Raw genomic sequence first — 17,361 nt, forward strand, 5'->3', positions numbered from 1 at the left:
CGTATTCAGAGATGACAGAAACTTTCTACTTTCTGACAAGAAATCTGGCGGTGGTGTGGTTGTGGCAATCAGCTCTGTCTTCGATTCTGAGCTCATTCCTACGACTAAACACAAAGATTTCGAGCAGGTGTGGGTCAAAGCCCGCATCTTCAATGAAACGCATATTTTCGGGTCGATTTACTTTCCGCCAGAACATGCCACTAAAGAATATTTTCAAAAGTTTCTATTTGACATTACTGAAATGTTCGCAAATTTTGAGCCTGAATTTAAAATTCACCTTTATGGCGACTTTAACCAAACAAGTCTCCAATTTTTAATTGATGAAGAGAATGAAAGCATTCTCTTGCCGGTCTGTGGTGATAATGAAACACTGCAAATTCTTTTTGATAATCTGGCTTCGTTGTGTCTCAATCAAATAAATCATGTAAAAAATGCCTGTAGCCGATATCTGGACTTATTATTTTCCAATCTGACTGATGATTTTTGCGTTGTAGAAGCTTCAGATCCAATTTGGAAAAACGAGGTGTTCCACACTGCTATCGAATTCTCAATCATATGTCCTGATCAAAAACGTTTACCAGATGATTATGAGTTTATAGAGACTTTTGACTTCTTCCATGCTAACTATAATATGATTAAAACAAAATTACAAGTTGTTGATTGGAAAACAATATTCCGAGCTGAGAACTCAACAGACAATCAAGTAGAGATTTTTTACAAAATTCTTGGTAATATTCTCAAAGAATTTGTTCCAACAAAATTAAAGCGACGAACAAATAATAACAAAAATCCGCCTTGGTTCACGAAAGAGCTTGTGCATTTAAGAAATAAAAAGCAGAAGGCACATAAAAACTGGAAAAAGAATCCATCATTAGTCACTAAGTTAGAACACCAAGAAGCCAGTAATCTACTAGCAATACGCTTAAGTACTTCTTTCCAAGACTATAATATAAAAATTGAGCAAAACATAAAATCGAACCCAAGAAACTTTTTTAGATATGTTAAAACAAAATTAAAAAACAATAGTTTTCCAACTCGCATGCACTTTGGCAGCATAGAAGGTCAAAATTCCGACGAAATTTGTAATCTATTCGCCGACTTTTTCCAAACTGTTTACACTAGTTTTTCCGAGCAAGATCGTGATACTTCCTTTTTTAGTTATCTCTCTGATTCAACGGCATTAACTGTAGTCGAATCAATTTCCTTTGAAGAAATATGTAAAGCCATTTCCTCCTTAGACAGCAATAAAGGGCCCGGGCCTGATGGAATTCCTCCACTTCTTTTAAAAAATCTAGTAAATGAACTGAGTATGCCATTATTTCTTCTATTTAACTCTTCATTGAAATCAGGTGTTTTTCCTCAAGTGTGGAAAGAATCATTTCTTGTACCCATATTTAAGTCAGGAAAAAAATCTGACATAAAAAAATTACAGGGGCATTGCCATTTTATCGTGCATACCAAAACTTTTCGAAGCTTTAGTGAATGAAAAAATATATAACCAAATTAAAACTCACATTACTGAAAAGCAACATGGATTTGTTAAAGGAAGATCTACAGCCACTAATTTACTGGAGTTTGTTACCTATAATATTAGCTGTATGGATCGCGGTAATTCTGTTCAGGCTTTATACACTGACTTCAGTAAAGCTTTTGACAGCATTGACATCCCCATGTTAATTTTTAAATTAAATAAACAAGGATTCAGTTCACACCTACTGAAATGGATAAGGTCCTATTTAACGACCCGCTCACAAGTCGTTAGATTTAATGGTTCACTTTCAAAAAGTATCTCCGTCACTTCTGGTGTACCTCAAGGCTCCCATCTCGGCCCCCTATTATTTATTTTATACGTAAATGATATAACTTGTCTTCTCAAGCAGTCAAATGTGCTAATTTATGCTGATGATATGAAGCTTTATATGAAAGTAAATAGCGAAGAAGACTTCAGAATCTTTCAAAACGAAGTTAATGTATTTAACGAATGGTGCATTAAAAGTCTGCTCAAACTTAACGTGGCAAAATGTTCAAATATTGTATTTACTAGAAGAAAATGTCAGTCATATGAAATTGTCAAATTGGGAGATGATCCTGTCGAGAGAGTCAACAAGACCTTGGAGTTATATTGGACTCAAAACTTACCTTTGTAGATCACTATAACTCAATAATTCAGAAATCGAACAGTATGTTAGCATTTATAAAACGTTTTAGTTATAATTTCAAAGACCCATACACAATAAAAACATTGTACACAGCTTATGTCAGATCCATTCTTGAGTATTGTAGCGTTGTGTGGTCGCCTTTTCAAATATCACATAAAAGCCGTTTAGAATCAGTCCAAAAACAATTTGTTCTATTCGCTTTACGAAATTTAGGATGGTCTCAGAGCCAATTACCTAGCTATGAATCACGTTGCCTGCTTATTAACATTGAAACATTAAGTGTAAGAAGAGAGTTTGCTGCAATCTGTTTTGTAAACGACATAATTAATCAACGCGTTCAGTCTGCTTATCTACTAAATCAATTAAACTTTTATTGTCCTTGCCGTCATTTAAGAACAAGAAATCTTTTCATTATAACCTCTACTCGAACTGATTATGGAAAATATAGTCCAATGAATTGTTTAATGTATAGTTACAATAAATATTATGAGAACATAGACTTTACTATGTCAAAACAGCAGCTGAAAAAAGGTTTTTACGGTAACAGGCACCGAAGAACCTGACTTTGAAAATGTAAACAAAAATCATTATTATTAAGCCTATTTGAAAATTGTAGTCCCTAGCTTTAAGTTATTATATATGTAGCCTACAATGTTTGGCGAAATAAATAAATAAAATAAATAAATATTAAATGCTTTAGGGTTCTTTTTCTAAAAATTATTATCGTATTTTAGACGATCGCTGTAAAAAAAAAAGAATTATAACGTCAAAAACACCTTGGTAAACTTTTCATGGACAGAAGTCATAAAGTCATGAACAGAAATAGGGTTGTTATGACAAACTAATAATTGATTCTTTTTATAATCGACTAGCCGACCCGGTGTTCTTTGCTACACCTATCGAAAATAAACAGTTTATTGAAATTATTAAAATATTTAATTTGTTTAGGCATGATTTTAAATCAAATATAGACATTATACTTAACAACTGTAAAATGTGGGTTGCAGCTGGAATTTCAAATTGTAATACAAAGATTATTTCATATTTTTACAAAAATGGGTCTTGAAATTTTCAAAGTTCTGAAGTTTTAACTAGGTTTTGAAGCTTCATGAGTTCTTTAGTTATGGAAAATGTACATTTAACTGATATGAACTCTCCACACTTTTCCTTTTCCAAAGTGAGCAGGGCTCACGAAGTACGATTAAAATAAATATTCGTACGCAAACATCCTCCCTAATAAAATGTGGTCCCTTTTGCTTGATAAGTTCTTGAAAGAAATATGCCAAAATAGGAAACTGCTATTGGAGCTCTCTTTCGTTTCTAGAACTGTTTGATGAAGGTATGCACTTCTAAAGGAATACCCATTTTTTGTACCCAAAATCCCTCTCATAACAAATTTGGTTCCATTGGTTGATAAGTTCTCAAGCTTTACAAAAACAAAATTGTGCAAAAACAAAATTGTATGGAAGCCTTCCTTGTCCGTTCTTACATCCCGATTGGAAACATGGAGGGATTCCGAAAAATCATAGAAAATTTCTCGTTTTTCCATCTCCCTACAGGAAGTAGGGGATGGTGCCAAATATTCCTATTTTTTCGTTCTCACAATCCCTTCCATGTCATTTTTTTTTTAGACGAACACATACATATATGATCTTAGTAAAACTTCATGTTCCTTTTAAGAGATCTTACAAGGATATGATGGCTAGCATAAATTTGCCTGATTGCCCGGATATTTAAGGGGGGGGGGGGGGTAGGGTCTAACGGGTATAAAAAAAACACCATTTTCACGATTTTTTTCTAGAGCTATCGTTCAAACAAATCTATTCAAATTTTTTGCATTATACAAAGCATTGTTAAAAGAACATTTAGTAATTTTTTCGTAGAAAAATATTGAAAAATGAGCCGGTGACGGAGCACTTTCGAGGATGCCTTTTAGAAAACAGGATTTGCGGTGGACACTGTATCTCAGCACAGAATCATCTGAAGTCAAAAAATCAGAGCAAAATATTTTTAATAGATGTTTTTCTGGACCCCAACGTTTTTATTTAACTTAAAAAAGAATTATGAATTTTTTGTGGCTGTTTGAAGTAAAAACTACGATTTTTCAATAAAAAAATCCGCCATTTTTTTTGTGTAAAATCTCCCCAAAGTAAAAAAAAACAAAAAAGAAAAACGTTGGGGTCTGGTATTTTATATGTAGAAAATATGTTCAAAATTTGAAAAGAATAGGATAAGTAGTTTTCAAATGACGATGTCCACGGACTTTAAAAATGTGCTTTCGAGAAAAACGCGTTTGAAGTTTCTGCTCTTGCTTTCTTGCAGTATTAGATAGGAGGAGATAAAGGCCTATAATTTCTACAGTTTTGCTTCAATTGACTTGAAAATTTGACACAACATTCTTGAAATGTTTTACAATAAGAAAATAAAAAAAATAAAAAAATAGACTTTTTGAAAGTGTTAGACCCTACCCCCCCTTTAATGTAAAAATTGTGCCCGAATTTTGCACGGATTTATTCTTTTTTTTTGGCAAATTAAACAAAACAAAAATTGTGTTGTAATTTATTCCTCGAATACCAAATTTTTTTTAAGAAATTTTTATAAAAATAATCATGAAGGGTCCTTTGGAAGCCTTAATTACAATTTAGAATCTGTCGATGAATTTTGATGAGTTTAATTTAATTAAATTGTTTTCAAATAATGAAAAAATGTGAGGGAGGACCCTTCCTCTTCCAATCACCTTACTGGAAGGAGGGATAGGTAACCAAGATTCATAGAAACATTTATCGTACCTCAATTCCCTCTCATGCCCAATTTGTTTCCATTTGTTCGATTCATTCTCTAGCTATACAAAAAATCGTATGGAAGTTACCACTCTCCCTTCCTCCCTTCTTATTTCCTCATTGTCAGAAGGAAGGGGTCTCAAATAATCATTTAAGCATTTCTCGTATAAAACATCCTCTTATGTTACATTTGGTTCCATTTACACGATGAGTAAAAAAAATGTAAGGGTACACCCTCGCCTCTTTCTGTCACTCCGCTTAGAGGGGGGAAGGGAGCAAAATATTAATTTAAACATTTCTCGTACCCTACAACTATTTTATGCCAAATTTGGTTCCATTTGCTTGAATAGTTCTTGAGTTATGTGCAAAATTGTCTTCCCCTCTTCATATCGCCCCACTGGAAGAAAAAAGAGGGTTTAAAATAAACATTGGAATATTGCTCGTACCCAAATACCCTCCCAGGTTAAATTTGGTACCATTTGCAAGGTCAGCTCTCGAGTTATGCAAATATTTGTCTTTCGTTTGGAAGGCACCCTCTCCCTTTCCTGTGACGGGGAGGGGTCTCAAACCATAACAGGAACTATCCCCTGTTCACGAATACCCTCACCTGAAAATTTTACGCAAATCGGTTTAGTGGTTTCCGTGTTTATGGGGAACACACAGACAGACAAAAAAAATATTTTTAACATTTATTTTGCACACATTTGTTTAATTTGCTCACGACCATTGAACGTTAAAAAAAAAATTTAATTTATGAAGTTACAAAAAGAAAACAACTTTATGAGAATCTCGTTTTTGTGCACGACGCAAGTGCGCTTCACTGAGAAGCATAACTTAAATGTGATACTTTTCACAAAGAAAAATTATTCTACGTAATTGTATCTAACACTTTTGATAACTCAATGGTACTTCGTTTTTTGAATTTGGTCCAGTCGTGTCTGAGATAGAGAATGCGCAATGTTTAAGTTTTCGGGAATAAATTCCTTCACGGTCCTTAATATGTTAATTAAACCACTGAGATAAATTCATGAAACTATGTATCTTTTTTCAACGATAAATCTGAATGTTAACATTAACTATCTACTCTTTAAAATAATTGCAAAAAACTAACAGATTGTTTTCTATTTAGGGGCCGTTCAGATACCACGTGGACAGAAAAGTGAGATTTTTGACCCCCTCCTCCCCCTCCGTGGACAAGCGTGGACATTTGGCAAACCCCTACCCCCCTCCCCGGATGTCCACGTGGACACATTTGAAAAAGTTTTTATTTTAAATACCTATAATTTGACAGTTACAAAACACCACTTTTTGCCTTGTTGTATAGAAATGGCTGATTTTAAAACCGAATAAGAAATTCCTGATATAAAAAAAATTAAAAATTTTAAATTTCTTAATTAAAAATTTAATTTAAATTTCTTCAAAAATATTTATCACTTGCTTTCTAGTAGCTACTTATTGTTTAAACTTAAACTGGAAAGGTATGCCATTTTAAGATTTTGATTTAAACATCCTAATATTTGCATGTCCACGTGGACATTACCAAAACCCCTACCCCCCTGTCCGTGGACAAGCGTGGACATTTTCATACCCCCTCCCCCCCTTAAGTTGTCCACGTGGTATGTGAACGGCCCCTTATCTCCTTTCAGGTAATTGGAACAAAACAGCAACAAGGCAGAAAAACAGAAAATCAAAAAACCAAAACCACTTCGGAGATCAGAAGAAAGTTACTTGAAAACTAACATAGTCGCGTTTGGATCAAACTTATGTGTGGAAGCCTTTGTTTTTTTTTATATTTGAGAACAGTTTGTGATCTTCAGGAAAAATCTACTTGGGGATAAAGATTTCCAGAATTTGTTGAAAGTTGTAGGCGACTTAAACGAGCCTAGTTAAACAAGCAATAATATCTTGAGTTCGTTCTATAATTTAAGTAATTTCATAATTGATTTTGTTATTTGAAAGCAATTTCAGTTAAAAAAACAAAAATTAAGTTGGGTACGCTAAACTACGGTTGCCCGAATTTTTTCAGCACGTATCAGGTGTGACAAATTTATTTTAAAAACCTGGCAAAATCCGGGCATTCCATTTCAAAATGGACGACCAAAAATACCGGAGAATATCCGGAAAAATTTTGTCAACAAAAATCAAGGTAAAAAAAATTCATAAAAACTCAGGTTGCCAAATTTCCCGATACAAAGTTTGGGTCCAGCCCGGTTGCTTGGATTACATTGAAAAAATTGCCAAATAAAACGAAAAAAAAACAAATTGTGTTGCAAAAATATTTTGTTGAAGCGTCCCATTCGAAATTTTTATAGAAAGTTTAATAAAAATAATCATGGAAGTCTTTTTAAGAAGCTTGAACAACAATGTACAATTTGGTAATGAGTTTTGATGAAAAAAAAATATTTCCACTTTTTTTTTATTGAGTTTATCCTGGGTTTTAACAAAATTTTGCCCGGATATTTCCCAGATTTATAGTCGACAATTTGACATCAAATGTCCGGGTTTGTCAGCTTTTTAGATAAAATTGCTCGGATACGTGCTGAAAAAAAATCTGGCAACCTTAGTTTGGAGAATCATTTTGACACTCTTAGAACTTTGGAAATTCGTAACTAAGTTTGGGAGCATCAAAAATGAACTGTTCATCTTAAATCAATAGATCTTCAATGTCGTTTTTTTTTTCAATTCACACTCTAAGAAATCTCAGACATATAAAAATTCAATTAAATTTCTAAACAGTCAGTTTGACCAGGGCCGGATTAAGCCATCGGGGGGCCCGGGGCAAATTTTCTCGGGGGGCCCCTATGATTCGATTTATTTTTTCAAATGCTATCCCAGAGAATACAAAACATTTTAAACGTGTAAAAGAACTGGATATAAGCTCAGTTTACAGTCTTCAAATTGCCATGTTGTCTGCACAGAAGATAGTTTCTGGTACCTTATTGTTAATTAATTAAGTGCAAACATTGCGGAAGAGTGAAACAATGAAAGCTTTGATTTGAGCTGCAAAATGCTCAATTTAATCCTCTTTTTTTTTAATTTCCTTATCACCAACTAAAGTTCTATGATTTCGAAAAAATACCGAACAGATATTTCAAATGATTTTCATTTCATCATTGATCATCTGTTTTGTGATTCATCGAGTAATATTTACCTCATGACAATTGGGAAGTATTATGAAGATTTGAAACATAGAATACAAAATTTAAAAAAAATGAACAAAATAATTAAATTAAAATTCTATAGAGATACAGATACAAGAGTTAGAGGATTCGAAACTTTGATTCAGATTTTTTTTTTGTACCGGCCCACCACACTCCCCCACACCAAAAGGCTCAATTGAGCCCCCTGGTAATGGACGCTACTGTTCTCAGCACGTCTGGCAGCAAAACAAAGAAACTTCAACGCGAACGAAATTTTAATCATGCTGAGAACACAAAAGTTTATTATTTACTGCGAGGAAATGTTTGCTATAATTAAACAAGATAACGATAAGGATCTCAATGTAAGAAAATTTCCTTTAAAGAGATCCATTTCTTTTTTTTAATAATGTTAACTAATCAAATATTATGCTAGATTTACTTAAGTTTACTTATTAATAGTTAAAAGTACGTCAAAAGAAAACTACGATGCTACTGGTTATATTTAGAACCAAAATTCAGTGTCTCAAATCTAAATCGTGATTTCAAATCAAGTTTTGAGAAACAAAATATGAATTGAATAAAAAAAAAGAGATTTAAAGTTACATTCAGAGCCAAAGCAGAAATTGCACCAAATGTGAATTTCAATTTTATATCTTTGGAACACAAAAAAACGTTTTCATGAAATGTTTATGAATATGATTCTCATCAGATAAAAAAATTGTTACCAAATTGTTATACTAAATGTGATAAAAATTTCATTCGATGCCCTCAAAGCCAAGGAGGTATAAATGCAAAAATGATCGATTGAAAAACACAACTCAGATTAGAGATTAAATGTTTAAAACACAGAATCAGCTAACATTGAAAAGGTCAGATAAGGAATCCAAATGAGTTAAGTATCTTAAAAAAGATCCTGAGTTCTCAAAATTCAGAAAAACCATGAAACTGAACCTCAGTAACTGAAGAAACAAATCTCAATAAATTCAACCTAGAAAAAGATAAGATTGAAAAAATTTAAATCTACATGTTAAGAGAATCACTCAATGATATTTGCAACTTAACTATGAGATCATTTTTATAATAATTCGAGAATGATCATTTGGAAAATGATGTGCTGACTTCAGAATATTGACTTCAGTAGATGATAAAATTTTGGTTATATCAGTTGAAAATGTTTCAATGCGAATTTCAAGTTTAAGACCGAAATTGGGATGGAAATTCAATAAAGAAACTCTGTACTGTTGATTGGTCCAATTTAGACAACTACAGTTTTTTTTTTGATTTTATTTTCAAAAATTGGGAAGGAAAAGGGTTGAGAATTTATAAACCAACGGAAATTTCAATAATAATGATCGAAAAGTGAAAAGCATAATAACAATACCCGGTATTCACCCGGATACTGCGCGGGTAAGATTCTGTAATGCTTATCATAAAGTTTCTCTGTTCTCTCTAAGCACAGTTAGCCAGTTTTTGCGAAATTAGCTCCTAGTTTAGTGCAGTACGCATTACTTGGAAAGTTAAAATAATAATAAACATATTCATTGTGCAAGACGTTTGTATGCAATAAAATTGAGGAGATGTTTTTCTTAATTTTTCCTGTTCTGTACAGAATATTTCGACTGACATGTTTCGATAAAAAAATAAAAATTTGTGGTGTTTTGCCCTTATATTCTTCTTAATTTTTGTTTCAAATTCGGTTCACATTATTTTTGTCCGGATTTTGAGTTGTAATTTTTAAAATTCTTTACCGAGATTTCGAAATTCTTAGCTCGCAAAATGCAGGAAAACTTCTTCACTGCTAACTCTAAGGGATTGCAGTGGAGAGAGAATTCTTTACATTTGGAATGGTAATGATCAAAATTCCACAACTGCTTAACAAATTGTAACAATTTGCAACAATTAGCACATTTTCACTCTCTCTCTGAGCACCGGTTTCTCTCATTTCAACTGAAACCTTTTAATTCTCTCTAATATTTTGCAACAAATTATAACAAATTCAATCATTGGCTGCAAATTTGTTTGATCATTAACGATGATTCTCCGTTTATCTCAGTCCCCTGGCTAACTCTAGGGGGCCCCCTTAACTTATTCAAGAGACAAACTATTCTAGATATTATTTCCCGGGGGCCCTTTTAGTTGTTATATTTCAAATTGTCATTACGATTTTCTAGTTTTTTAAAAGATTTGTAGAAATTGAATTAGTATGATTAAAGGAATGTTAAAACCTTTTTTCCCTCGGGGGGCCCCCCTGAGCCGGGGGGCCCGGGGCAATTGCCCCTTTTGCCCCCCCCTTAATCCGGCCTTGAGTTTGACTCTCCTGACCAGATTCTACTCTATGTGTTTTGAATTATCATCTGATAAAAACAAGAATTTACACTTTTGAAATTCTTGTAAAATAAAAAAATATCCAATATTTGTCTATGGCTTTTTTCTGTAGGAAAAGTTTAGTTGATAAAAAAAGCAATTTAAGAAAGAAATGTTTAATTGAAACTTCTAGAACGGGACTTATTAGACTTGATTGAGGTGAATCACTTTCGCTGATTTGGCATACAAGCTCATATGAGTAAAATATTTGTATTTTGGTTGTTAATTATGATCTGATGTTGAATGATAGTAAAAAACCTTTAATTTCCAATTTTCACCAGTAAAATAAGCTTTTGACCTAATTACGTGCAGGAGCGTTGTGCTAGCCTAATCTTACCCCAAACTATTACCACTACTCCAGAGCCATTATTCGAACAGTAAATTTTCCCGGTGTCCACCAGCCGAAAGGATTACCGCCATAAATTAGTTTTATTTCCATCAACCTTCCGTTTATGATTTCTTCCTGTGACCACTATATAGGAGTTCCACTTCTTGATTATGGTTAAAAAAAGAACCACGTAGTCCTGTTTTATTTCACTCTGACGCTTGCTGATAGGAAATGAGGTCACCCACTCTTTGGCTCTGGTTTTCGTGGATAAGAAAGAAGGCCGTGGATGCTTTAAATTTCAATTAAACTTGTCAAAATGTACAGCAAAACTAAACCCGGTGGGGCGGAAAAGTTAACCAAGGAGCAAATCCAAGAACTGAGGGAAGCTTTTTCCCTGTTTGATCGGAACGCAGATGGAACGATCACGGCCCGGGATCTGGGAATGGTGCTGAGATCTCTAGGGAAAAATGTTTCCGATGCCGAGGTCGACGAGCTGCTCAAGGATGTTAGCACCGATGTTCAAGGGCGGATCCAGTTCGGGGACTTCCTGGCCATGATGACGGTTCGGTTGAAGGATTTCAACAACGAGGAGGAGCTGAAGGAAGCTTTCCGGATTTTTGATCGGGATGGAAACGGGATGATCTCGGCCGAGGAGCTGAAGGTAGCCTTGAAATCTTTCGGGGAGCAGCTTTCCGATGAGGAAGTGGAAGAATTGTTACGGGAGGCCGATGTGAATTGCGATGGTCAAATCGATTACGAAGAGTTTGTGAGGATGATCACGTTGCCCTGACTTATTAATCAGTTCTTGTTATTTGGTAACTATAAAACTATAATTGTATTTCTTCCATTAACAGATATTATTGAAAAATAAAATAAAAGGAAATAGTTTAAACGGAATACAAATTGGAGATTTATTTGTTTTATGAGCGTTCTACTTGTTTTTCAGATATAGGTATTGATAAGTACAAACTAAGCAAAAGTCAAATTTAGGGTGGCAATGTGGCCAGATAACAAAAAGCTGCCACTGAACTAATTCAGTCCCATTCTATTCGTGCAAAATTCCCTAAATTCTCAACCTAGATCTGCATTGTCGCAACAATGGTCTCAGAAAACGAAAACAGACGCTCGTTGCTGAGCTGTCCCAAAATATGCCGCTACTAGCCATTTCAAACCACTTGCAGCTGTCACATCGTGTCAAATTATGCTCTACAAATTGAATTGTGTTGGTTGCTTAACCAAGGTGCAGGTCGGATTAAAAATTTCTAAATGGGCAGCACAGAACAGAACAGAACAGAAATGACATTTGCCAACCAGGTCAGCAAACCAATGTTGGGAACCTGTTGTTGCTTGAGTGCATTCAAATCTGGCTTAGCGATGCACTTTTCAACTTCATCGCTTTGGGACGAGTCTGTAGAAAAATTTGGAAATTGAGTTCAAACGATTTAAATTTTTTGTAATTCAAACAAGAAATACAGTTTCTTAAACCCTTCAAAGTATTCTAGAAACAAAATTTGAAAAAAAAAATCATGGAAAGCTTTTAACAGTTGAACATAATGAATGTAAAACGAATTGAACCATGAGTGCACGGATTCACCGCAATTTTGATACTTACTCGGAAAATCAAAAAAAAATTTAATAATTATTATGAATTTCGTATAAATCGACACCTCCCACCTAAGAATGAAATCCGACGAACAATACCGTCGTAGTTACATTTCGACTGAAGACATGGTCAATGGCATCAACGTCGTGCCAGCCCAAAAAAAACCTGAATGACACCCAGCAACGGTAGGTATTTTTGCAATCAGCCGGCCGGCCGGCTAGCTCAGGGAATGTGGCTAGGATTTTAAAGAATTTTGCCTCCCGGTTGCCATTGCATTTCAGAACGGTTTCGAGTTGCTGCCTCATAAATCTATCCGTCGTCGACGACGGAGGTTTTTCTTCTCGAAAGCCAGAGAGGAAAGCCACAGATCAGGACGCGGAAGGGATGTAAAAGTGTGAGAACAAATGGCCGGTTGGAATTAATTTTACGCTGTTGGGTTTTGCCACGGATGGGCAAATTTACAAGGTTCGTGCTTGTCGTCGTCGGGTGCCCTGGGAACGGAACCGGAAAGGATTGTTGGAAGTGTTCAACTTAGGTGGAAAAAGGTCGATTGAAGGAAGAAAAATTAGAATCTTAGATATATGTAACTACAGTAGAATAATTTCCCACTATAATCATGTGATTGTCATAAGACACTTTGAAGACGTTATTTTGATTTATAATAGTAAATTGAAAAGCACTGCAGGTACCGCAGCTCTGTTTTCTATAAAAAGGAAACTGTCCCCTACAAAAAGCTGAACGTACCACAACACAGAGGACAACCTAGTAGGGCTTTAGGTCGCACATGAGGCACCGCGTACAAATAAATAATATCCCGGCGAAAATGCAACACGCTGACTGCAATCTCCGGTGACAATCTGGTGGTGGTTTGTGGATTTCACTGCTTCAGTTTTTAAGCTGGACAGCATGCGGAATATCCAGTGAATTATGAGGAACATTCCCCTGCGGCAGCGAAAGTAATTTACATTTTGTTCCGCAGGACTGTAAAAAGTAAATTTTCGCAATCAACTGACCCTTTGAGCCCTAGACCCAGAGAAAATTATATGAGATTTTTAAATACGTATTTCTAGTCTTCGTTCTATCATAAGTTGAATGCCAAGTTAAAAATGTTGAGCTGTTCATCGCCCTTTCTGTTGTTGAACTTTTGTTTACAGTGCAGTGGCAGTAGTATTAAAAGGAAGACTTCTAACGAAGATTTAAATTTCGTGAACGTAGTAACTCCGTAGATTGCACCATTACCCAGTTTAGAAGGAGCTGCTATAAGATACAGCATTGTGTCGTTCGTAATTCTCAAATGATAAACTACTCCTTTTCGTCTCATTCAACCCGCCATTTACAAGATTGCAATAGCCATAATCTATATTGTATAAAAATGGATTTCGGTCTGTCTGTCTGTTTACTCCCTTTAGACTCGAAAACTACTGAAACGATTTGCGTGAAACTTGGCAGTGCGGGGTATTGGAGACCAGGGAAGCTTCTTATTATGGTTTGAGACCCCTCGCCCTAACAAGAAGGGGACATAGGGCTTCTCAGACAAAAAATAATAATAACTTGAGAACTGATCAAGCAAAATCAACCAAATTAGGGTCCGAGAAATGTTTCTATGATAAGTTGAGTCCCATCCTTTCTTCCAGTGGGTATATCAGAAGGGAGTAAGGGGGTCCCTTACAATTTTTCACATAGATAACTCAAGAACAAATCAAGCAAATGGAACCGAATTTGGCATGGGGTAGTTTTTGGGTACGAAAAATGTTCAAATGAATTGTAATTGTAATTGTTTCTTTATTCAGTGACGATAACCTTTTTGTAAAATTACATTGTATCAGGTCAATGAGATTTCAACGGGAAAGAAAATAGAACAATGGAATCAATAAACACTATTTTAAGCTATCAATGAATTTAAAACTAATCAAACAAAAACAAGTATTGGAGGTAATTTAAAATAACAAACGGGACGAAACGAAAATAAAAAGATGATAATTGCAACAAGAGTTTGTATGAGGTTTTGAATGTGTCATATGAGGGCTTTTCCTTGACGGAGATGTGTACTATTCCAGAGCGACGCCCCAAAAACAAGCACGCTTTTCCTTCCAGATGTACCATGCCTCGGAATGATGAAACATTGGGTCCTCTCCTGACGTCCTTTGTGCAAATGTTTGGTAACATATCTTGGAAGAATGTTGTGATAAACTTGTCGCATAAAGCAGCATATTCGCAGTTGATTGCAAAATGAATTTGCAGTGGAACTGAGACATGCATGAATCGGAGAATGCATATTTATAAGGATTAATAAAATGAAATTGAGTATAAGTGTAAGTCTTTCTCATATATTCAAAAAAAATCTAATAGGTTTTGCAAAGTACTTCTAACTAAATCATTTCAAACCTTAAATTAGGAAAAAATGGTTATATTAACATCATCATCAGGTTTATGATTTGATGAAACAGCAAAATATTAATTGTACGGAAAAAAACCAAATTATTTTAAAATGAAAAAAAAAACGCTTTATCCGTTGGGCAAATCGTCTTTTTTATACGGTTTTTATGTTCGATTCTCAAAGTGGTTTTTAAAACCATAGATTGCAATTGCTTGTTATTCCGTTTTCTGATCGTGTGGAAATTTCCTTCTCGACATTGATGTAAACAGAAAAAAACGGCACAAGTAGCGTATGCCGAAAATTTTGTTTGTGTGTCAACACTCTCAGTTAGATGACATTTATAGGAATGATTATATTCTTCCTTCACTTTCACTCAGATATCCATGAAAAAGATAAAATCGAATGTCAATTTTCAGTGAGGGCAGTCAACGAATGAGGGTGAGAAGAACTGAAAAAAAAAAAATTTCTAACGTGATGGGGAGTGATTTTTATTAACGCACCTCTTGTTTATTTATCAAGAGGCGCCAAAAATTTCTGAGGTGTCTGAGGTGTTTTCTCAATGTTTGGAGCTATCAGCACAATGAAAATGAAATTTTTCAAGACTGCTATTGATGTACAGGCAGAAAAGAGGCGCACTTAGACAAGAACCCTGTAGAGTGCCATCGATGAGCTCTCGTTCAGTTGACAGGCTCGTACCAAGACGTACAATTTTTGAACGACTGTTCAAAAAGGATGATATGAGGTCTGAAGCTTCGCTTGTAAAGAAAAACTCGTTTTCTAATTTATTTCTTAATAGGTGATGATTGACGCAGTTGAACGCCAAAGAGAAGTCGACAAGCACCATGACTGCACAATAGAGCGTTTTAAATGTGATGGGTCCCCTTTGCGAGTGCGATAGGGGTGCTGATTTTTTCTGTACCCAGACTGATGCTCAGCAAGAAAAGGAGGTGAAGAACAGTCAAGATAATCAGTTATCAGGGAAAGCATGACTTTTTCGAAAATTTTCGATATTGCTGGTAACACACTGATAGGGCGATAGTCTTTGGGTTGCGCGGGAGCAGAAATCTAAGGGATAGGAGTAATAAAAGCCCAGATTTCCAGATACCAGGGAATGTTTTAGTATCGACTATGGAGTTGAAAAGTTCACAAAGGATGGGAAACACAAAAGGACACAGGAGTTTCACAAACGAAATAGGAATCTCGTCAGTCCTAGTAGCGTTAGAATGTATGTCGTATATTTTGCGACTGATTTTACCAGCATTAGTGTGATGAAAGCTTAAAGTTGGTCTACGATCGACGTGGTGTTGGATGACAAATACTGATAAGTGGTAGCATCTGTCTGTGACCTTCAGAGAAGAAGGTATTCAGTTCTTCAACGTTCTCTTCGATACAGGAAGGGTTGTCTTTAGGGTTGTTATGTACACCTTCCCGTTTAAGATTACTCCATAAGGTTTTAGATGGAAGTTTGTGGTCGAAGTTTTTATCTGCGTAGTTTTTTTTTGGCAGTATATACCAACGACCTGACTTTGTCGTGGTGTCGCATGTATTCGTTCCATAGGTTATCATTTCTTGAGCGATTGGGACTTCTCTGATACAGAGAATAGGCAAGGTTTCTAACTTTGATACATTGCTTTATCCTGAATATTATTCACCTTTCCCTTTTTTCAGTTGCTCTCTTGCATTTAAATATATGCACAACTGGAAACTAATCGAGCAAATAAAACAAAATTTGAGATGGGGGGGTATTTGGGAACGAAAAATGTAATTATGATTATCTATTTGAGACCACACCCGCCCTCCAATGAGAAATGAGAAGGGAAGAAGGGGCGGGCTTCCACACTACTGTTTTGTATAACAGGAGAAAATTAATCTTCGGTACCCACTCCCCTTACAGTGGGGATATTGAAAAAAAAAAACGAGGGGGCTCCTTCACATTTTTTCCATGCTTCGAAAATTATTCAAGTAAATGAACCAAATTTTGCATGGGAAGGTATTCGAGTACGAGAAATATTTCTATGATAATTTGAGACCCCTGCCTTTATCCATTGGAAAGATAGAAAGGGAGGGGAAAAGGTTTCAATTGTTATTGGGAACCACTGAAGAGATAGGAAAAGAGAATAGGCTTTTTTCCCTCACTTGAGAACTGATCAAGCAAATGGAACCTAATTTGACAAAGGGCATGTGGTTCGAGGTATGTTTCTATGATTATTTGAAATGCCTTCCGTCTTACAGTGGTGGGACAAGGCTGGCTCCATTTTTTACACAACCCGAGAGCTTATCTAAATATAATTTGGTTGTATAGCTTAAGAACTTATCAAACAATGGAATCAAATTGGTAATTTTTTTTTTAAAGACATACGCCGTCTTAAGCAAATTTAGGCTTTTCAGACTGAATAAATGACGTGGACAACTTAAGATTAACATTTAACAGCCAGTACCGAGATGGGAATCGAACCCATGCCGTCAGTGGACCAGCGATTACCGTTTTTTACCACGCTAACCACTCGACCACCGAGAATATTGAAGGGGGTTTTTAGGTACAAGGAAATGGATAAGATTATTAAAAACCCTACCTTCTTCTAGCAGTGAGCGATAGTTGAGAGAAAGGGG

At 35.3% G+C, this 17,361-nt stretch overlaps 2 protein-coding genes across 2 annotated transcripts in view; both read left to right on the forward strand.

Moving 5' to 3' along the window:
* LOC129753580 (transcription factor SPT20 homolog) overlaps positions 1-17,361 on the forward strand; it is a 541,529-nt gene that overhangs the window by 194,137 nt on the left and 330,031 nt on the right. The window lies entirely within an intron of this gene.
* Positions 11,056-11,644, forward strand: LOC129750936 (calmodulin-A-like). The gene has a single exon (XM_055746145.1). It carries the CDS (start codon positions 11,088-11,090, stop codon positions 11,559-11,561), a length of 474 nt encoding a protein of 157 aa, XP_055602120.1. The 5' UTR covers positions 11,056-11,087; the 3' UTR covers positions 11,562-11,644.

The sequence above is a fragment of the Uranotaenia lowii genome, chromosome 3, assembly GCF_029784155.1.
Source record: "Uranotaenia lowii strain MFRU-FL chromosome 3, ASM2978415v1, whole genome shotgun sequence".
Classification (NCBI taxonomy): domain Eukaryota; kingdom Metazoa; phylum Arthropoda; class Insecta; order Diptera; family Culicidae; genus Uranotaenia; species Uranotaenia lowii.

Coding starts and splice junctions, on each gene's coding strand:
- LOC129750936 (XM_055746145.1), top strand. CDS start 11,088: ATGTACAGCAAAACTAAACCCGGTGGGGCGGAAAAGTTAACCAAGGAG.